The sequence below is a fragment of the Pectinophora gossypiella genome, chromosome 8, assembly GCF_024362695.1.
Source record: "Pectinophora gossypiella chromosome 8, ilPecGoss1.1, whole genome shotgun sequence".
NCBI lineage: Eukaryota > Metazoa > Arthropoda > Insecta > Lepidoptera > Gelechiidae > Pectinophora > Pectinophora gossypiella.
In genome coordinates this window covers 17334297-17357886 of record NC_065411.1, presented here as the reverse complement: position 1 = coordinate 17357886, position 23590 = coordinate 17334297, and the positions used below count along the sequence as shown (strand labels likewise).

Below are 23590 nucleotides of genomic sequence, written 5' to 3'. Positions count from 1 at the left end.
TTTTTTTGTTTTGGTTTTCCCCGAAGGGTAAGGCAAAGGGAACTATGCCCATACAGCCATGTCTGACGTATTTTTTTTCTTGATGATTAATGAAATGATGAAAGGTGATGATGATGAAACCTAAGCCCCCACCCTCGGAGTAGACTCCTACTCCGAACCCCAAACGAATTAACTCAAAAGTCCGCATAAACTTTTGAGTTATGAAGCGGCTTCCCAGCACGAAGCGAAAATAGGCAGATACACTTTGTTCAATGAATACTCCAATATAATAACACTCGCGAATGTCTTCCGACTAACTTAATGCGATCATTAACCACAAAACACCACTTCGTATTAATTATTTAGATTACTCAATGAAGAAAGCAACTGTCCCGTTCCCGTTTCCCGTTCCCGCCGAAAAGCCTTTTTTTTTGTTTTGGTTTTCCCCAAAGGGTAAGGCAAAGGGAACTATGTCCATACAGCCATGTCTTACGTATTCTTTTTCTTGATGATTAATGAAATGATGAAAGGTGATGATGATGAAACCTAAGCCCCCACCCTCGGAGTAGACTCCTACTCCGAACCCCAAACGAATTAACTCAAAAGTCCGCATAAACTTTCGAGTTATGAAGCGGCTTCCTGACACGAAGCGAAAATAGGCAGATACACTTTGTTTATTGAATACTCCGATATAATAACACTCGCGAATGTCTTCCGACTAACTTAATGCGATCATTTACCACAAAACACCACTTCGTATTAATTATTTAGATTATTCAATGAAGAAAGCAACTGTCCCGTTCCCGTTTCCCGCCAAAAAGCCCCAAAAAGCCACTTCAACATGTTCAACAACCTCAGAACAATAACTAAAGCATAGAAGGAAGGCTAAAATAGCAACAGAACTCTATAATTCTGCTCTACTTTATCTTACGGAACCGGCGTAATGTTAGACAAAGACGCATATACAAAAATTGTTTCGTAATTTCGTAGGTTGTCACAAGTTTTTCATTGCCTAGTGTTGGGTTTCACTTTAGTAATATGTCGATAAAATTAAATTTACTTACAATTAATGTCGATAATTTTTTTTTACAAGATTTCTTTTTGTAGGATGCAATTATCTTCTTCTTGATGAAAGGAGACTCTGTCTCTGATAGGTAAGTATCTAACCATTTTTGGATTATATTGTCTGGTTTATATTAGTTTGGAGCTGCAGCTCACATTCAGGAAGGAAAGAAAATAGCCAACTGTTATCGTTTCATCGGTAAGTATTTTGTAATATTCGAATTTATTTATGATGTCATCCGCCGTGCACTGGTGTTGATCGCCGTGCCGTGCAAATTGGAACCGCCGGGTCTAAGCCGCACAGACGGTAAGAGGCCCGATGGGCTCACGCTCATACCCTAGGAGAGGGGGCGTGCTTTATTGTGGGACGCGACCTGCGCTTGCAGGTTTGCAGCAACGCACCTGCCCCGTACTACTCGAACCGCAGGGCCGGCTGCCGAGTGGGCCGCTAGCCAAAAACTGGCGAAATATGGGAATTTAACGCGGACCCACAATTTTGTCCCTTTTGCCGTCGAGACTTCGGGTGTGTGGTGCTCGGCCGTAATTACCATTTCATCTGTCTGATCTATAATGTTCAATGTAGGAATAGCATCGTCTCGAAGACGTCTCCACTTCGAATTAGGAACACACATAAATGAATCCGCAGTAAAATGTTTCGAGCAAATACGGCTGTACTTATTTGGAATCCAATTTCGTCTATTAATGCGAATTATCCATTCTTTCTCTTTGTTATCGTCTACAGGAAATCTAAAAATTAAAATTATCGATAATTTTAGTACATCACTATGGACAATCAACATAACCTCAAATCAATTCCGTATTCATCGATGAAACGTAAAATATAATGGATATCTCAAATATTTTATGCTACAAATCTATTCAGCAAAACATATTACTTTCCTAAAATTGTTCAGCAGTACACATTTCACTAGAAAATTACAAAAAACTTACCGATGAAACGACAGAAGTTGTTGGCTATTTTCTTTTCTTCCTGAATGTGAGCTGCAGCCCCATACCACACAAGACATAATGTCACAGAGTCGAGACACTCAATTATTTGATATAAATAAAAGTTTCTTTCCATTTATTTGGAAAAATATTGTTAAATTATCACTTAAAACAATCTGAACACAAGACACTCGTAAACAAAGTTCACGCGACCGTGTCAAATAGTTCGGTAAATATAAGTAAAACCTTCTTATGTATGTTACTATGTATTTGGCCGAGTTAAAATGAGTCCAATAGGTCCAAATGACATTTCATGTTGTGACAACCTCGGAAAAAATCAAAAATGAAGCAAAGAGCGAATCATTTGTCCTTTTCTCACTCATAGTTTGTGTCGTAAGCTAGAAGAGAGCCGGTTTATAGTTTCTGAATTCTTATTTTAGCCTTCCTTCTATGCTTTAGTTATTGTTCTGAGTCAACAACAAATTGAAAGATATACATATTATGTTAATTTGGTTTTACACTTGGCCTTCCTTGCTTGTAGCCAAATGATTCAAACTTGTAGCCGAAACATAGGTACATACTATTTTTTTTTATGTCATTTTATTTCTAACTGTCAAGCAAGTGTCAATGTCACAAACTGAACAAAAAAATTGCAAATCATTGAAATCAAAATATAAACATCGTTTTTTGAGGATAGTAGTTAATTTTAATGCAATATATAAATATACAATGTCTTAAAATGATGTCAGAGTATTTTTACAGTTGCACATCATGGCAAAATCATTAACACTGAAGAATTATCGAAAATTTTGGTAAGTTTTCAAATATTTTCTAACTTCATTCTCTTTCGATAATTAATAAATAGTTATTCGTGAGACAAGAAAAGTAGACGCGGGTATTAAGACAGTGTGTAAGAGATGACGTCCCGGTAGTTGTCGTGGGTTTTATAAATAGAACAGGGGGATGTGGACGCAGAGGTGCGGCGCGGCGGCGGCGCAGTGTCCGCCGCGAGCGCAGGTGAGCGTCGCCGCTGTCTTGCTGCCGCTCCTCACGCGCACACTCCACAAACAGCGCACACTTCCACCACACGCAGTATGTAACATTACTTTATACTGCCATGCCAACTAACACATAATATAAAAAGTGCAGTGACCGGGCACAGCCGTATCGCTGAGTCTAGAGGTATGCTCTGCTAGATACAGCTTTAATATTATGTTAATTATCTAGTTATATCTCAAAAATTAGTTTGCCACTTTGTGAGTAACTGATTTGAAGATTTGTGATACTTACACTCTCTCAGTTCAATCAGTAATCCACCTCGGTTACAAAAGATAATAATGTGTGTTACTAAATAGTTACAGTATCACAATTGCATGACACGAGACATAAGCATTATAAATAAAAGAAAATCTTCAGTCATTAGATTTAAAAGAATAAAATTAAGGGAACTATTAGATATAAGAGATATAATTGGGTAAATATTGAATTTAAAAAAAAAACTATCTGGCTAAATAAATTGTGAAAAAAGAATGGTCTTGACTGGAAAGCTGCTGTGTAGATCTAAGTGAAAATAATTATCAATATAATCATTTTATATTGAATGTGTTGTGTGGTGTGTTCAACTTGTCAGTGTGTTGTGCTGTTTATATTAGCCTGAGCAAGTCATGCAATAGGGATCAGTCTATTTAATGTATTAAACTAATTAGGTATATTACTTTTAAGATGGGCTCACAACATCCCACTTGACAATTCATTAAAGTTTAAACTGTTTTCTGCTGCTGTGTTGATCTGTATAGGTACTCCAACTGAAATCCTAGGTAGGGAGAGTTATGTGTGTACATAACAGAAATCAAGACCCTTTAAATACAATTTACAATATTGTCATAAAAAAGTTATTTATTAGGATTTTGTTTATAGCAGCACTTACCCATACATTATAATTACAGCTCAGGGTAGCTCAAAAACAGAAAAATAAATTAAATTAACAGTCAAATAAAAAAATAACATTTATTATTATTATTTTACTTTGTCTTTATGAATATTCATTTATGTTTGATCTGATCACTCTCAACCATTATGATTGCTGATATTCTATCTCTACAGTGGAAGATCAGTTGTTAGTGGGAAATAATAAACCAAGCCACTTTAATTTTCTGGCCTTGAACTCCAAACTCTGATTTTGATAAAATGATTAAACTTGACCCAGAAGTAAAGAAATGATTATGCTTGTTTTTTTTTTATCCTTATAGACACTTAGAGTCATGTCATCATCATCATCAGCCGTATGACGCCCACTGCTGGGCATAGGCCTCCCCCAAGGATCTCCACGACGAGTCATGTAATTGAGATTAATTATTTACAAACTGTTGACTGGAAACAATGTTACAGAGCATCCCGAGCACGCGACGATGGCGTCAGAGAAGGGAGTTCCAGTAGAGCTGTACATCTACGACCTCACGCACGGCATGGCGGCGCTGCTCTCTCCCGCCATACTTGGTATGTACTGCTGCTGCAGCACACTGAATCAACATTGAAGGTGAATCAATTACATTGACACTGCCGTGTTGCCCTGTAGATGAGCAGCCTCTCGTCATTGGCAAGGCTGTAGATTCAGAACTAGGACTGGGTATGAATTTGCACTTGTCAGCAACTATGATGACAGTTTGTGTGTTTAATTTGTGACTGCAGATCCTACTAAACTAAAACTTTGTCAGTATGCAACTACATTGTTGGATTGATAATTATTGCTTGGCTGGCTTGGTTTAATGTTTACCTAGCATTAGATAATAGTGTGTTGTTGGTGCACAACTTGCAATTTTATTGATACTTGTTTTGAATGTTTATACTAAAGTGTTATACTAGAGTAATACATTGCCCTGTCCATCGGCCCGATGTCGATGATGGAGTGTAATAAGCGCTTATATTGCATGTGAGTGTGATGGTAGTGAATGGCGGATGTATGTAAACCGAGCGGGTGCCGGGTCGTGTGCAGGCGGCGAACATCGCGACCCAGTTCCGCGACTGACAGGCTACATCATTTAACTGATCTGCGGATGTGTTTCAAGGACTGTTTTGTTGGACTACTTACACATTTACACCTGTTACCTAACCTGCATTAGAGTGCGACTTGGCGGACGATACTAATGGAGGGCAAAGATTGAAGATGTTGTGGTGTTGCAGGGCGGCAGGTGGCGGGCGTGTGGCACACGTCGGTGGTGGTGTACGAGCGCGAGTACTTCTACGGCGGCGCCGGCGTCACCAGCTGCGCGCCGGTCAGTGCCACCCACTAGCCGCTGCGCACTAGAGCAGCCCGTCTGCGTGGCGGCCAAGAGACGCGGGCGGGGTAACCGTTACCCGACTGTATCTCACTCCTATTATTAACGTTCCGCTCTCCCCAATGTATTCGTGGATACGGCGGCTCGTTTTGTTTATTCCCCGCTTGACATGTTTACGGTTTGAAAAAGAAGCCAAAATGTGATAACATTTGGATTTAAAGTGGAAGTCAGTACACTCGTGTTCCATAGACGAAAATAATAATATTTTGTACTAGAGTGACTATAGGTACACTGAATATTTTTTGGAGGGTAACGCGGCTAATGGCGTTTCCGCTCGCGTCGGGGCCCACTACAATCGTAAACGTCGCATGGTGGCATGTCACGTGCGTGTAAAATTAGGCGGGTATTAATAATGTTCGTAATACGCCGCATTATCCACATGCTGATTTATTTTAGAAGTATTAGTAATCACTCAGATTTGTATTGTTTTCATCAATTAAAATATTATTCCCATATAAAAACTTTTCTCGTGGAAAATATAGTGTTGATTTTTGGCAGAGTCGGTTATATTAAAGTTGCAGTGTGCGCGGGTGTTGTGCAGGGGTGTTATAAATAGGCCGGCGCCGGCGCGGTGCAGCGCTTCCGCGGCACATTCCCTCGCTCCACACTGGCACGTATAGGCTACGGCTACGTATAAATGCGGGCTACGTAAATACGCTAGTTTACACATTTTTATCTTAAACGAAGCACCACATTCATCGCGTAGGTGGCGAGATAAATAGTAACTTTTTATTACGCATACAAATATTCCTAGAAATTCGTATATTAAAGCGGCTGTTATTTTAACGGAATGTTTGTTGCGATTCAGTCGATATTTTGTGAATTGTTAACTTTGAGAGCATGAATTGTAATCCAAAATAAGATGGAACATGTGGAACAATAATTGTAGAAACTCATTGGAACGTCAAATTATAATTCGTGGGTGTCCTTCGTATACGAGTATTAATCCCCAACAAAGAATCACGCCTGTATCCGCGAAAGGACGAGGGTAGGGATATTAATTTAGAAATGTAGAAAACCATTGTTGTACAATATTTTATGTTACTATAGTGTTGTAAGAAAATTCTGTAGAGCACATCAAGTGTCGCGCCGCCATCCTTGGGGTCATCAACCATAATGCAACAGAGGTCAGGGACGAATAGTACAAGATAATATCTACTTATGTATAGTAACTAGTATGCATCAACTAAGCAAGCTATATTATTGAAAACAACTCTTGAGAAAGTAAATGTGACATGTTTTGTATGTGGTGTCCTCCTCATGGACCCACGCAGCGTAGTAGAACGTCGTAGCCGAGCGTGGTATGGTTGCAGGGCGGCACGCAGCTGGGGCAGCCGCACCAGGTGGAGCGGCTGGGCGACACCTTCGTGCCCTTCGCCGTGTTCGTGGACTACATCCAGGGGCTCGCCACCACCGCGTACACGTCAGTACCACACATCTTCCTCCTCATGCAAACTTTGTTTCCGACATAAATATTTAAATAGGTTCGTGATGTCGCCGCGACACAAATCTTTCAACTTATATTTTGGCATGTAAACAACAACGCGGTACCCAAAAGTTGTGAAAAAAAGATGATTTAAAATACTTTGAAATGTGGAAATGTGTTATTGTACGTAAATGGACGATGGCGATGTGGCGTCCGCAGGGGCGGCGCGTACCGGCTGCTGGAGCACAACTGCAACCACTTCAGCGAGGAGGTGGCGCAGTTCCTGTGCGGCGCGCACGTGCCCAAGCACATCCTCACGCAGCCCGACGCGCTGCCGCCGCCGCTGCGCCTCGCGCTGCAGGCGCTGCTCGACAACCTCGTGCCCGACTCCGCGCAGGTACTCCGCACGGTGCGCTGGCCCGCGGGGGTCCGCCGCGTGTGCCGCGTGTGCCGCGTGTGCCACGTGTGCCACGTGTGTCTGTGTGTCGCGTGTGCCAGGTGTGACGCGTGTGCTCCACAGGGCGCGCGCGGCTCGCTGCAGCGCCCGACCCCGTCCCCGCCCGCTCTGCCGCCGCCGTCTCCGCCCTCCGACTAGCTTAGTTCCACAGCGACAGCCGTACGTAATACGTATTATATCATTAGGTACATGGTAACTATAGAAAGCCGGGCAATGTTCATCTAGTAGAAGTGGTTAGGAGGCGTTCGTCTGTGGGCGAGTTTAGGAATTTGGTTTCATTTTTATAAAAGTGTCCGTAAGTTATCACTACTGTCTTCGCATTATCCACGCATGTGACACATCTGTCTCGGAAATTAAAGGAGGGTCGACTCGGGCAGACGGGCAGGCATACGAGCTCCCTCGGCGGGACGTAGGGTTTACGTATTCGCCGCGCGAATCGACGATTATGTCGAGCCATAATGTAGGACGGAAGTGCAGGATAGACAATATTGAGGTGCGGCATGTGTGTGCAGGCGGTGTACGCGGACGGCGTGCGGCACGCGCGGCAGGAGAGCCCCGACTTCCTCACGCTCAACCAGCAGGTGGAGCAGGCGCGGTGAGTACGGAGAGGGCCCCGCAGCGGTCGCATCCCGTCGACACGGCGCAGGCCCCGCGCGACCGCCGGCTCGACTCGATACGTTATACGACGGCATACGATCGCAGACGACGGAGGGCTCGTGTGGTAGGGACCGCAGACTGAGGGCGCGTGTGCCGCAGGTGCCGGCCGCGGGCGGCGGGCGCGGGCGCGGGGGTGGGCGCGGGGGCGGCGGCGGCGGGGCGCTGGGCGCGCGCGGCGTGCGCGGGCGCGCTGCTGGTGCGCGGCGTGCTGCAGCTGCGCGCGCTGCGGCGCCGCGCCGCGCAGCCCGCGCCCGCGCCCCCCGCGCCCCCCGCACGCCCCGCACGCCCCGCGCCGCCCGGCCCGCACCAGCGCGCGCGCTTCTGACGCCGCCCCTCGTATCCGCCGCATTCTATCTGCCGTTCGCGAGCGACGAATAAACGTCTCCCACCGAACCTCCCTTGTTTTCTTGTAGCTAGCTTAATCTCTTTCGATTCCCTAACCGGCCGAGCGCGTCGTAGTCGCCGCGTTTCCCGCGTCGGGCCGACGTCGCCGCGGACGGGATGCGACCGCCCCCGGCGAGTCCGAGCGGGGCCCTGACCGTGTGTTGCGCAGTGCGCAGGGCGCGGAGCTGGAGCAGCGGCGCTCGACGCTGGCGGAGAAGCTGGCGCGCAAGGAGCGGCGCCGCGAGAAGAAACGCAAGAAGCACGGCCAGCCCGTGCCCGCAGGTGAGCGGCGCCCGTGTTGGCTTGACTCGCTTGTCCCCTGTCTGCTGGCGGCCACGCCGGCTCACAGACCGCCGCCCTCCAACTGCTGGCAACCTGCCGTGCTTACCCCGTACAGACTCAATATTTACTTTCACCCCGTGAACAAAACGACGGACACATAAAACATCCAACTTTACTTTGGAGAGGGCCAGTCACGTGGTCCTCTTTTTATATTCCACGACGGCAACATCGTGAAGATCTTCCCTTCCTCGTCCCCATGACACCGACGCCTGGCGACGTTAACGTTACAAAATTATTATGTAGGTAACTTCTTACTACTTTGAGACAGTCCGCTTACCTATCCTATTTTTTACGGAAGCAACTGTCTGTCTGACCTTCTAAGTCGCGATGGGAAAACCAGCCCAATACAGGTTAGATATGTGATCTAATCTGTATTGAGCTGGTTTTGCCTCCGAAACGCCATCTCCAAACCAAAGCAAATACACACTTCTCACAAAGTGATTTTTGTCGTCCCTTTCGGGAGTTGAACGCAAGATCATTTGTTGACTGCTCTAAATACTAACCCATTTCGAGAGCTTTCCGATTATTTCCGTGATTGGTGTTTTTGTATTTCGGGTTTGCTTTATTCTTATAAAGTGTATTGGTAAACCTTATTTCGAGTATGAGGCTCTTAGTAAAACATGCGTTATCATACTGCATAAATACCAATTAAGGTGATTCGTTTTCCATACAAAAGTTGATGCAGTGCTACAGGAAAACGGATAGAGGAATATTGTTATAAAACCGATAAATAGTAATATTTTGGTGTATTATTTTCGCAAACTAACAAAAATTTAGGGTCCGAATACGAGAAGTACCATATTTCAGACCCTCAATTTTGATCAAATCTACATTTGTAGTGGTGCAGATTACAGTGTATTTGCAGAGCGTGTAGTGGTGTCAATGTTAGTGTGTGTGCGTGATAGTTTTTTTTTTCTCTAAAGGCTTTGACTACTTGACAAGTGTAATAGAATGTCAGTGACAATTTATAAAGAGATTTTGTATGAATAAATAAAAAACTAAAAATATTACAATCTGAGAAAAGGAATATTGGAAAAATATTTTTGTTTTAACGCATATTTTTTAAACATTTTTAAATAATGGTTAAGTACCGTGTTTTAAAAGAGGACATATATTATAATAAAAAATCAATACATAAAATTACATGGCTGTATGGGCATAGTTCCCTTTGCCTTACCCTTCGGGGAAAACCAAATCAAAAAAAAAGTTGTTGCATTTGCCGGCCTAAATAGTAGTCATTTATAATTAATTGTTTTTCCATCCAACATACAGATTTATTTATATTCTCTTTGCCGCGGACTTTTTGGTGGGACCGGGAACGGGAAGGTTGCTTTCTTCATTGAATAATCTAAATAATCAATACGAAGTGGTGTTTTGTGGTTAATGATCACATTAAGTTAGTCGGAAAACATTCCCGATAGTATTATTAAATCGGAATATTCAATAAACAAAGTGTACCTATCTATTTTCGCTTTGCGCCAACAAGCCGCTTACTTCGTTTGGGGTTTGGAGTAAGAGTCTGTGTGGGGGCTTAGGTTTCATCATTTCATTAATCATCATCAAGAAAAAAAAAACACAAGACATGGCTGTATGGGCATAGTTCCCTTTGCCTTGCCCTTTGGGAAAAAAAATAAGATAAATTTTGAAATTCTTATGTAATTGTATAATAAACAAACATCACAGACATCATGACAGATCTAAAAGTAACGAAAATCTTTTTTCTTTTTTCTATTTGACTTATTTATGAATTTTAATCAAGAAAACGTGATAATAAGTTCGACAGCAACCAGTTCAGGTCCCCGATGTTTCGGCCCATTTCAGGCCGCGTATATATGGAAATACTACTTCAACTCGTCATTTTTTAACGTCCTCGTTAAAAAAAACGTCCTAACCTGAACTAATTAACCTAACAATAAACACCACGCGTAAATATAATTCCAGAAATGCGCTGCAAGTCGTCTGGACTGGGCGCGAAAACAACATAAAATTCGATTAGCTGCTAAGTGTCCCGCATGCTATCACCAGCTGTCACTGACATACGTATGAAGTCCTGCGGATTTTATTGGAACTAAATGACAAGTCATAATAATTATATGCGGATACTGCGACATCAGCGCCGTGCTTGCGGGACGTCCTGAAGCGCTATTACATCTTTCAAACGCGATGCGTCAAAGTTTGAACCGACGCAATTTAGGAAAAATCTACCTTATTATTACTGTACTGTGATCGTTATTTGTAAAATCATACAATACATATACACAATTCTTTATACACAATATAATTATTATGACATATTGTGGACTTTCCGGTAGACCTACAAAAATGGAACAATTCAACCATACGTTGTTTTGTTATATCTCAATGGGCTCAGGCAGCGTTTTCGCCGAAAGCTCCAAGTCGGCTATATTTGTAACGATAATTATGTTTGATATTCATCATCATTTTTGAACCATTTTATACAAACAAAAAATACTTGTATAAATTATATACCCTAAAGCACGCCCATGAATCACTCTACTCATTGGTGAAAACCGTATGAAAATCCGTTCAGTAGTTTTTTAGTTAGCCGCATGTTCACTGATGCGATTAATGCCTGTTAGAATTTTACAAAATAAAAAATACGGAAATTACGGAAGGTACTTTAGTGCAAAGTACATTATTGTATAATTATAATATTACTGGTAAAAGTGATACTTTTTGAAAATTCCGTAACAAATAAACGGGTTCGCCAAATTCAATTGTAAAAAAAATACAAAAAGTAAAAACAATTAAAACATGCACTTGGGTTTGAACCGTGAAACTTAAGAATGGCGGCGACTGCTTTACCAAATGCGCCATTTAGAAGTTAGAAGTAGACTTCAAATTATGCATCTCTTTTAATAGCTAACCTAGTTCGCATGTGTGTGTGACAGCTTCGTGTTTGTACACAAATTGAAATGACACCAACTTTTGATGCAATGTTTTAATATGATATCTGCAGTAAATACTTCAAAATTGTAGCTTAACTTAAAGATAATGTATGTAAGATTTCGCCACCTAACGTTTCACTGGGTCAGAACTCAACACTAAACGAATAAATGGAAAAAAATACGAAAAATGCAGAAGTAACGCCATCTGCTGACGCAGCGTTACCTAGCTGACTGACACGCATCACCTTAATATTTATAATTTAGACTTTAAATATAAATAGTTGCTCAAATATAAGTAGTCACTAATAAATGGTCATGCGTAACTGAAAGAGGATTGTCAGAGAGGATTTCACTGGTCAGTGGAATGATGACGCGCAAACAAACTCGTAAGTCGTTACGTGTATATCAACACTCGTCACTAAATACTTCACACCTCAGCGCTCTCTTACCACAATATACCTCACTGTTATCTTTCAATGTCCCCTCACCGCGCTTATTTTCGTTGCATTTGATGTTTTTTCTACCAAACCCAACATTCACCACCACGCATCAGTGTCGGATATAACGCTCCCCTACGCGCGCTCTTCTGAGACACTTCCTGGCTGCTCATGAAGGCAAGCAGCGCACTGTTCTATTTAAGGTTTTTATTAAAGACGAAATCGTATATTTTAATGAGTGACTCTCAGCCCGCAGTCTATATCTCCGGTTCATAGATTGTACGGTCCATACAACCGCTCACTCAGCATTTTCACCTCATTGTATCATTTTACACTTTACACCACTTCTCATGATCCATATAACCCACTATTTATTTACCAAACGTCGCGTGTAAATAGGTAATAAAAGACATCGTGTCGCCCTCTGTTCTGTTTTACGTGAACTACCTTAGTTATTAGTTATATGCTAGATGGCGCTGTAGACGAAATCTCCGACTCTTCCAATTATTTTTCTTTAAACCGCTTAATTTGACGATCATGATTAGTCACAATCATGGTCATCCTTAAAAAAATTAACTGTAGCATTCGGTTGAGCAATGTCAGTTCCATTGGCGTTGATCGCGCGCCGCCGTCTAGCGGAGTAGGATATAGGATACACGCTGAGTGGAACTCGATCGTGGGCCGTGGTGAGGCGGCGGTATTAATAGCGGGCTATTCCCGGCACTCGCGCGCCCGCCGCCGCCCCACACCCGCGTCTGCACCGCACGCCGCTCGCGCAGCCGCCGGCATCCAGCTGGAGGACACAGCCGCCCGTGGACGCACGCCGACGAAGATACTCTTTACAGAAACCGACTAGGTCAGTGTCGGCGGTCACGATCGGTGAGAAGATTCTAAAGCATTTCGTCAACGGATTTAAACGATCAAGTATCGAAACGTAATGGAGCATGAGAATGCGATGTAGGTCAGCGCTACGGGCTTGTAACTGGTGTAACGTGTGTGTGTGTGTGTGTTGGCAGACATGGCGGAGGCGGTGGAGGCTTTCGCGCCCGAGGAGCTGAGCGCCGGCCCCAGCCAGCCCGTGCCCGAGGAGCGGGACGAGCACGAGGAGCGCCGCGCGCCCAGGGACCCGCCGATATTCTACAGCGACATCGATGTGAGTACCCGCCTCTACGCCATGACAAGTACAAACCGTTCTCTCTGCTCGAGCTCGACCGGTCTAGTCGGCAGGACTACTTTTTCCGCAGTGTTTTATTTGGGATATTATTATTATCTCTTATTTTATTTTATTATCGAATTTGAGTATTTCCCATGTTGTCCCCTGTTGTAAAACAGATATTATATTACTATAGAAAAGAATTAAATATGGCACGTACTTATAAATGTTGTTTGGTGATATCAAAATAACTAAGAATTAATGCCATCGTCGTCTGTAAAACATTATATTGTAGATACGTATAGATTGGTATAAAAACGTATTTTGTTTAACGAGCATGCTTTGGAAACATGAACTGTGATTTAAGTGGGTCGCGTCATCTTTTTGACTGCAGATTACTCAAGTAATTATACTATACTACTACACTACTACACTACTACTGCTACTGTTATTATACTTTTTGTAATTATTTCTTTTTATTTTGGTGCAATAAAGTGTATTTGTATTGTATCGTATTGTATTGTAATTACATTCGGTAGCATTGCATCAGAGATGTATCTATGGATATTGGAGAGTGGAAAATGGCAAAAGCGCGCCCCAGCGGCTGACTCAGCCCGTATTAATATTGCCTGTTCTAGAGCGGACATAAACACCTCATCCTGTAAACACGCCACTCGCCCGGATAAGTCATACTCTCAAACTGCGCATGACATTCGCCATGAGCTTGGAAGTTTCCGCGCGCCGCACCATGTGTCAACCTAATAAAATCTGGTATTAAGTCGATTTCCCTGAAAAGAAAAATCGTTGCTAGTTCCCCTTACACAAGATATGAAATGTCTTGTGAAAACAATATGTGTATTTTTTTACAAGTTGTCTAATTGTTATCGACCTATATGACGATGAGTTCATTTATTTAAAATTTATCAAAATCTATTGTAATGGAAGTAGGATAGAAGTTTGTGGAACCCGGCGACCGCACGGGCCGCCCGCCCACACACCGGCGTGTTGTTGTGAGGAGCACGCGGGCGGCTACACGCCTACAGCTGCAGCGTAACTCATATACGTACGTGTAATAATAACAAGGTTGATTTACAATCAATTAGCTACCATGTGGTATATTGGTGCTTACACGGCGCGCGGAAAGAGTACACGTTACTAACTAGGTCACGATGACCTAAAAAATCTTTACTCTAGTTAGATAAAAATATACGAGATATTTGCAGGAAAATGACTTGTTACTTAGTTTTTATTTCTTGAACAATGAATATCTAATGAATAGCGATATTAGCGATCAATGCCATTATTACACAAGGAGTTCGAGTCTACCGCAAAGTCTGCAAGTAGAGTGGGTGTTGCTTATGAGAACCCAAGCCAGCAACAATGTTATCAAAACGTTAACTAGAGTATGTAGTAAGTGTGTTTTTGTACATTGCACGTTACAGGGAGCGGCGGAGTATGAGAAGTTAGTGAGTGCACTGGAGGGCGCCAGCCTGAGTGCAGAGGAGCAGCAGAGCCTGCAGGAGCTGCAGCAGTACCTCGTGCTGGGTGAGGGCAGCTGGGTGCTGGGAGACGACTTCCTCGCATTCATAGGTACTAGACCAGCGTCTGTCCTGGCGATGCCGGCCCCGCTCGGCAGACTGCTGTTGACGGCCGGTGGTTGCAGGTCGCATCCTGTCGGACGCGGGCCTGGCCGGGGCGCGCGGCGCCTGCCTGCGCTGCCTGGCGGCGGCCGCGCTGCGCGAGGACGTGTCGCTGCTGCTGCACCAGGACCGCCGCCACCACGCGCTGCTCAGCTACGCGCACAGCATCGACATGCAGCCGCTGCCCGAGCAGATCGCGCTCGCGCTCTTTGTAAGTATATGACGCCATCTATATGTAGCACGTATCGCTACTGCTGCACCGCCACCACAAAGAGAACGTAGAAAAGCGTACTCACATTGACATAAAATTTTACGCGGATTTTAGTGAGGCTTACGACAAAGTTTACCGTTTACTTTAAGGCAATTATGTGCATTCAGCGTCAGCGGAACTCTCGTATTGTGTTTTCAACCACATTTAAGTTATCGTAAATTCATGTGATTGTCGGTGACAAAGGCCATTTAATAGTATCGTATTTATTTCTAGTGTTTCTCAGGGAGCGCGCTTGGGACCTCTGCTATTCTTAATTTTCGTCAACGTTACCTGATTATTATGGCAGTTACATACTTGAATGTATCTACATCGAAGTCTTTGTAGATATATAATGTTATTGTGAACTGGTATTGTGCGTTCATCGAGTGTCACATGTCTGGCGTGCCTCCAGATGTGCAACCTGTTCTCGCACGTGTCGTCGTCGGAGTGGCTGCTGTACATCAGCGAGTGGGACGCCGCCGGCCAGCCCATGTCCAACATACGCGCCACCACTAAGGTATGCACTATACTCTCACACACACACTCCAACTACAACACTTTCTACTATACTATGTTAATGTTTTAAGAGAAAGATAAGATAAATATATTTTATTGAGTACAAAGGACACAAAAAACAACATTCTGACCAGAGGGTCTTAAAGAAAGAAGTTATGAAAAAGAAAACTATGAATATCAGATACAATAACGTATACTTTACGTTTGCAAATATTGTTGATAACAAGTACAAGGTATCTATAATTATAACTTACGGAGTAACACTAGCATGCGCGATGAATAAGACACTAAAGGTGGAAACAGAGGAGGCCCCGGGAGTACCGGCGCCACCGCCGTCAGTGTAGTGTGCGGGTGTAGCGAGTGCAGTGTGTGTAGCGGGTGTAGTGGGTGTAGCGAGTGTAGCGAGTGCAGTGTCCCCCCTGCCCGCAGGTGTGCGTGCACGCGGCGCTGTCGGAGCAGCTGGAGCTGCGCGAGCTGGGCACGGCGCTCATGTACAACGTGGCCACCAAGGAGGTAAAGACCGTGGTCTGTATCCGCCTGCATATCTACTTACTGTAATATTGCACTACTTGCGCTGTGCTGCGGGGTCTACGCCAATATAATCCCACCAGCCAACAACATGAACCATACGCATTCAGAATATCGACGGGCCCCTCGATATTCATATAATAAGCTGTCCATCTCTGACTATACAATATTGCTGGTATATACAGGTGTCCGTAGGTCATGGATCAACCATAAGTGGGAGATTACTGATCTAATTCTAAAACTAATTAGATTTAGATAATTAGATCAGTACATATTAGAACATTTTATGGATCTATTTTATGTGAATTATTCTAAAATAGTGTACGTATTACTGGCCGGAATACGCACAGGACCGCGAAAAATGGAAAGAGGAAGGGGAGGCCTTTGCCCAGCAGTGGGATCTTGTAGGCTAGATTAGATTAGATTAGTGTACGTATTCAATACAGTAAAATGTTTATTGTCAATTGTAATTAAAAAAGTTAAGTTTGATAAATTATTTATGGGACAACCTGTATATATATGTGGGAACTTCAAAATACTCCACGCAGCACGGCTTAACCTCTCATCTGCCGGAACGCGGATCTCGACCAGACACAATGTAAAATCTATTGTGTCTGGTATCTCGGCAGATGAGAGGTTAATATACCTTTGTAATCTTAAAAAAGTGCTTGCATCAGTCGGTTGTCGTATAATCACAGATATAATGTAGACACCTGCTTTATAATGTGTCACAGGTGAATGCCGCGGTGAAAACACTTATTATTTATGACGCGTTGCAATCTCATACCTTTTATTTCATACGATGAATGATTATTACTCGTGTGCGTGAATTTGCGTCGTAGAATAAGTTTCTTATTTAATATTGTTAAAACGATGTTGTTACGATAATAGTTCATTGTTTTACTCGGAAGATGTCTCGAATATAGAACAGCCGCCAAGTGACACACAATAATCGTTTTGGTTTGACAGTTGAATAATATTTAATATCGCAATTTTAATAATGAATGGAGGCTATCTCTAGCACGCGCATTAAACTCCCGGTCCAAGGTTTTCTCTAGAAATTTTCGGAAGTAACATTATTGTAGGTATGCCCGTCACTGTGTTTACTCAGAGCACGTGCTGTCGCTAAGTGTGCAGAGAGCCAGGATAATGCAATACTCTCTCGTTTGTCCATTCATTAATTTGACGCTCGTGTTTATTGTCTAGTTTAGCTAACTGGTTGTCACAAGATAACGGAACTCTGCCGCGGCGTCGCCGGTCGGTCGTGCACGTAGTCGCATGAAATTTTCCTGTTTTCCGCTTTTATTGCTTTATTATTTTATTAGCTTTATATTTGTTATTTGCATGCAGGTATATAATATGTCGAGTTTGTGTACCCGTTTACCTCGTATCTTATATTTATATGCAGTTATAATTATTTTTATCACCTCCCATTATTGGCACTTCACAACATTCGATAATAGAAAGCTTCATATAATTATTTGTTTTATCTAAAGTAATGTGCAATATTTCGCTCTATTTATTCCAAAAGCCCCTGATAGAAGAATGGTTCGTCAAATTAAATAAATTGCAGATAATAGTGTCATAAGAGTAGAGCATAGAGAGCCGGGGTGGTTGATGTTGACGGTGAATGTTGTGAGATGTGTGGTGCGCGTGGTGCGGAGGTGAGCGGCCGCGTGTGTTGCAGCGGCTGGGCGCGGGCCGAGCGCTGCGGGAGCTGCTGCCGCGCGGCGCCAAGTCCAAGGTAGCTGCAGCCTGCCACGCTGCATGGGGTGATCGCCCGTATGCTTATATCACAACCAACATTTTGCATTCATGATGGACTTTCCACCTCCGTCGAAACGACTCTTATAATCGTAGGACTCTTATAGTCAAATAAGGATTCACCCTTGAAGTGAGAGCTAATAAGCTAGAAATTGGTCTAGAAATATAACCACACCAAATAGACTGCGGCCTGGTGACCAGATGACATCACTGTATCGGCGGGAAAGTAAAGCGGGAAAGTTTAGCGCAGGACCGGAAATGATAGTGCAAAATGGCCTACATCCAGCAGTGGGATGATGCGAGCTGATTGATGATGCTGATGACAAATAATCTGGATAAATAAGCAAAATTAAAAATTTTGAAAAAACCCACGACGGTAAAAATCTCATCGAAAAAGAATAAAATAACTCAAAACCCCCGACTTAACCCAATTATTATGTAACGAAATATTATATTAGACTTAAAAATACTTTCTAAAAAGAGTTGATATCTCGAGACATCGGTAATAGATATACTTAAGTACCTAAACAATGAATATGGATGTTTACAGTTTTTTCCTAACGTGTCTGTTTCTCGAAAATATACTTAAATGTAGCGATAATAATTTTACCATAATACATAACCGAGGAATATCCGTCGGGGGCTGCCATTAACCCAGCTAAAGTTTTTCTAGTGACGTGAATACAATTATTGAAGAATTGTAGATGTTTAACGACGACATAAAATACACTTATGAGTATGATTAAATTTTTGTTGAAATTTCATATAGAAAAGGCAGCCCCCGACGGATATTCCTCGGTTATGTATTATGGTAAAATTATTATCGCTACATTTAAGTATATTTTCGAGAAACAGACACGTTAGGAAAAAACTGTAAACATCCATATTCATTGTTTAGGTACTTAAGTATATCTATTACCGATGTCTCGAGATATCAACTCTTTTTAGAAAGTATTTTTAAGTCTAATATAATATTTCGTTACATAATAATTGGGTTAAGTCGGGGGTTTTGAGTTATTTTATTCTTTTTCGATGAGATTTTTACCGTCGTGGGTTTTTTCAAAATTTTTAATTTTGCTTAATTTTATTTCAGACTTTTTAGAGAGCATATACGAATCATAATCTATATAATGTGTAGGTAAGATCTCGCAAAACAATAAGTGTGATTCATCCTACCACATAATATTAAGTCCCTTATTATATATTATACAGTTGCTTTCTGTTTAAAGTTACCTCTATAACACTCATCTGAGAACATGCACCAATCACCCACGAACTCATTCCTGAAATCCGCATTGAAATCAGACAATACGTTTTAATTTTAATAATATTGCAATATAAACGTTTCACACTAATATAGCAGCGCCTCCTAGTGAGTTAATATCAGAAGACTTATCTTAGACCATGCACCATTCAACTACGAACCCATTGCTGAAAACCGCATTGAAATCGGACAATTCGTTTTAATATTATTGCAATACTATTTTTCACTAATATTGTAGCACCCTCTAGTGAGTTAAAGACGTAATTTTTATTATTTGGGAACATGCAATAAGCTACCACGTACACATTGCCGAAAACAGAATTGTAATCGGACATTTCGTTTTGATTATATTGCAACATTGTTTTGCACTAATATTGTGGCGCCCCTAGTGAGTTACAGCCATGACACCTGTCTAAGAACATGAATTCATCAAACACAAACCCGCTATTGAAAACCGCCTCAAAATCGGATCATTAGTTTAAAAGATAGGTGGTAACATTACTTTGCACAAACGCACACACAAACATCTCTCACCCTAAACGCATATACCTGCTCCGTTCCGTCGTGGGTAATAAATGTAATTAAAATTATACTAACCGTAATTAACAACACTTTGCTTTACTTAATACATAACATACATAAACTGCCTATATACGTCCCACTGCTGGGCACAGGCCTCCCCTCAATCAACCGGAGGGGGTATGGAGCATACTCCATCACGCTGCTCCACTGCGGGTTGGTGGAGGTGTTTTTACGGCTAATAGCCGGGACCAACGGCTTAACGTACCCTCCGAAGCACAGAATCATCTTACTTTTTCGGACAATCAGGTGATTCAAGCCTGAAAAGTCCTTACCAAACAAAGAGGACAGTCTCACAAAGTGATTTCGACAATGTCCCCATCGGGAATCGAACCCGGAACACCAGATCGTGAGCCTAACGCTCTAACCACTAGACCACGGAGGCTGTTTACTTAATACTACCTGATTATTGAGTGATGGGTTCAACTTTATGAATTAAATGAGGATTAATTGGATGAATTTGATTCACTTGACCACACAATCCACGTGCCACTTATAGTCGATCTTGATTTTTCTTTAATCTTCTCTTTAATCTTCGCCAATCACTTCGTATTAATTTATCTACAATTTATTGATTGTGATCTGGGATCTTCTCTGAAATCTGGCTCGAAGGACCATGAATATGCCATCAGGCAAAAAGGCATATCAATGCCTTTTTACTGATTTTTAAGGGATTTAGGTAGCAATGAAACAGCATTGTGTTCGACGTAATTACGTGTAATCAATGGAACCGAAAAAAAAAAACGCCTGTCAAAAACAATTAACTAATAAAAACTATTGCAAATAAATTGCTATTATAAATTGAAGAGGCGTTTCGGATAATATTTATTCTAAACACTAATATTGTGGCGCCCCCTAGTGAGTTACAGACATGACACTTGTCTAATAACATGAACTCATCAAACACAAACCCGTTATTGAAAACCGCATCAAAATCGGATTATTAGTTTAGAAGATAATTAATAACATTTCTTTGCACAAACGCACACACAAACATCTCTCACCCTAAACGCATATACCTGCTCCGTTCCGTCGTGGGTAAAAAAGGGTGAAAAAGACCGCGCTCCTTGTATGGAGACCTGTTAATTTTTGAACTTTTTTTTGTTAGGGTATACTCTTCTTCTATCGTGTGGGTTGTGAGGTGAATTACCAACCTCATCAACCCTGGTGTCAGGGTATACTATAACACATATTTTGCGAAAATTATAACAGCACACCTAGAGTCAAAATATCACAGCAACTCAAAGGTTAACATACAAAATGTTCGTTCTACTGCGCTATAGCCTAGCCTGTATCTCTAGCGCTCTACAACTTTCCCATTCACTGTAAGGTGAGTTAGTCTGGGAAATTAAATATTTTTATTTTGAAACCGCTGGCTCGTTATTCTATGAGACTTCAGTCAACGTACAAAATGTCAATACACAGTTACATACCTAGCTTATTAGCTCTCATTCCGAGATTCATCTCCTAACGCAACTAATTAATCCGTGTTATTAGTTATATCATTTAATTTAATGGCATATGTGTAAATTATTTACAATGTGTGTTCCAAAACCGAATGATTTCCTCTACCTTGTTGCACCGATTAGTGTCGACCTTTAATATTTATGCGCTGGGGGTACATCTCCGTTAATTTATAAATAGCGTTATCTTCTTATTTGTATACTCCACGTCGTACGATTGTCGGGTTTCAGCACCATCTGTGGCGTAACCGTAATTCAGCGTAACTCGGGCACTCGACTGGTGCACGGCCATTTGTGCAACATTCGGGCTCGCTCACATTTTCACATGAGCGGTGTGTGTGTGTGTGTGTGTGCCGCTCGTGTTGGCAGTATGTTGCTAACGAGGTGTTTGCACGCGGCTCATTGACTTGACTTTGATATTCTCGTATCTCAATTATACGACACCACTGAGTAAACACTAATATAATACATTGATGTACACTACCATGTATTTAAATCTTTCGTAATTTAATTAATTAAAATAAGTAGGCGTCACCGTCTCCTTTGCGAAGTACAAGTATAAATACATTGTGTGTCGATAACGTGGCGAGGTGAACGTATCATTAATGTATCGACAAGTAGTTAATGTAGTATCTGCATGCTGTCTGCCGGGATGGCGCCGGATGTGGCCGGGGGCGAGGGCGGGGGCGGGGCGGGGCGTGCGGTGACGTCACGTGCGACGCGCCATCGGCCGACATTCACATCGCCGTGTCATAAGGCGCGTCATGCGACGTGCCAATATTTTTCAGCTATATCGTGATTATCTGTAAATAACAGCCACGTACCTATAGCAATTTACCAACAGTCTATATAGAACGGATAAACTCTACCGGAAGACACAGTTCCACTAGAACTCGTAAGAATAGGCGATTTTCTTTAAAATCGTTCACAACGTTTTCGAGATAGAGATTAGGTAGGTAATAATTAATGATAATAAACGCGATGTTTGTTGGACATCGGATGTGTTGTTACCGGTGCGGTGGTCGTGGCAGGTGTTCGACGAGGTGTGCGTGGAGCTGGCGATGGCGCTGCTGCAGCTGCTGGCGTGGGCGCCGGCCGAGGAGCACATGTACCGCGCCGTGCTGGCGCTGGCGCGGCTGGCGCAGCACAGCGCCGACGTGCCGCAGCTGGTGGCGCTGGTGGGGCCCGACCCCGCCGCCTTCCGGTACGACCCTTACCCCGCCCGCTATCCTACATCTACGGGTTATCTTCATACAAACGCCTAGCGCGCTTGTATGTGTTCGCTATTCGAACGCTTAACCTTCTTTCTACTTTGCTTGCTCCGTGAGATCATACGACGTACTCGAGCGTTCGTATGCCCAGACGTTTATATGAAGATACCCGACTGTTCCCTTTTTGTTATATAAATATTGGTAAGGTGTGAATGTTTCACTGTAACATGGTTTATCGTATTGCAGCGGCACGAGCGCGCGTGTGGACGAGCAGATCGACCTCATCGCCAAGAAGCTCAAGTAGACCAGCAACCCCCCTCTCCCCCGCCCGCCCCGCCCCCCGCGGGCCCCGCCCTCCTCGCTCCACTGCTGACATTGTTTTCTTTGATTTATCAGATGGCGCGAGGGGTCGCGGTGGCCGGGGCGGCGCGTATGTTACCATGTATATAAACTTAGTGTGATAGTCTAATCTAATTATTAATGTATTGGTAAATTTAGCGTAAGTACCTGACCTCAAGAGGAGCCTTGTTGTATATTACGATATATTACGTTAGCGTCACTACCGCCGCCGCGCGGTCGCTGCGCGCGGTACGGTGCATTTACTCGGGGACGGTTGTTTGTTTAACAAATAAATCTATTGTATATTGCACAAGCTTTATTATTTATTGCGACATTTATATATAGCCTGGCGTTGACATAGCGATATGAGTGACATAAAAACCAAATCTGAGACGTCGAGAACGGACGGACGTCTAAGTCAATGTTTGGTATTTGTTGATGTCGTAACATCTTAACTTTTGGCATATCAAATTCTTTAGGTATGTTATGTAATGAGTGAGACATTCGGCCACTGCTACCGGTGTACATGATATATAGTGTGTGCCGTCCATGAGGCGGCCGATAGCGGCGTGTGGCGCTCCACGAGGCGCGGCCGCCCGCTGCCGCGTCACGGAATGTTCCCAACAAAGGAATGCTGTGTCGGGGCGGGACTTGTATTATGTTTACGCTGTAACTCAGGATATTATAATACTTTTTTTTTGAGGGAATAGACAATTCCACAAGGGTTTTAGTATAATAGTCTGCCTAGACCATAGTGCAACACGGACCTCCGCGGGCCTAGACTTAAAAAAAAAAATATCATTTCTTATAAAACATCCAGCACACAAACGACACTAGGTATAAATATAGACAAGTTACAAGAAAAAGAAAAAACATCATCAAGATGACCTAACACGTCATAATGCCTACATATCATATTACATGCAGGTGCAGGTCATGATTCAATG

The 23590-nt window shown here is 42.7% G+C and overlaps 1 protein-coding gene and 1 long non-coding RNA gene across 11 annotated transcripts; one reads left to right on the top strand and one right to left on the bottom strand.

Moving 5' to 3' along the window:
• Nucleotides 1-1226: 1226 nt before the first annotated feature.
• LOC126369306 (uncharacterized) lies at nt 1227-2231 on the bottom strand. The gene is made up of 2 exons (XR_007566685.1): nt 1993-2231; nt 1227-1788 (listed from the first exon to the last, which is right to left on the bottom strand). It is a non-coding gene; the product is annotated as an uncharacterized LOC126369306 (long non-coding RNA).
• A 387-nt stretch (nt 2232-2618) lies between these two features.
• On the top strand, nt 2619-22956 carry LOC126369227 (uncharacterized). Of its 10 annotated transcripts, none has more exons than XM_050013552.1 (16): nt 2619-2801; nt 4378-4485; nt 4565-4615; nt 5170-5261; nt 6638-6747; nt 6970-7147; nt 7720-7802; nt 8418-8530; nt 12953-13089; nt 14532-14679; nt 14753-14940; nt 15392-15496; nt 15925-16020; nt 17711-17767; nt 22125-22297; nt 22551-22956. In XM_050013552.1, the coding sequence occupies exons 2-16, from the start codon at nt 4398-4400 to the stop codon at nt 22606-22608; spliced, it is 1677 nt and encodes a 558-aa protein (XP_049869509.1). In that variant the 5' UTR covers nt 2619-2801; nt 4378-4397; the 3' UTR covers nt 22609-22956. The 10 variants fall into 10 exon arrangements, with proteins under 10 accessions (XP_049869509.1, XP_049869513.1, XP_049869511.1 ...); XM_050013554.1 differs by lacking the exon at nt 2619-2801 and adding an exon at nt 2944-3081 and having other exon boundaries at nt 15925-16008; XM_050013550.1 differs by lacking the exon at nt 2619-2801 and adding an exon at nt 2944-3081.
• Nucleotides 22957-23590: the final 634 nt, after the last annotated feature.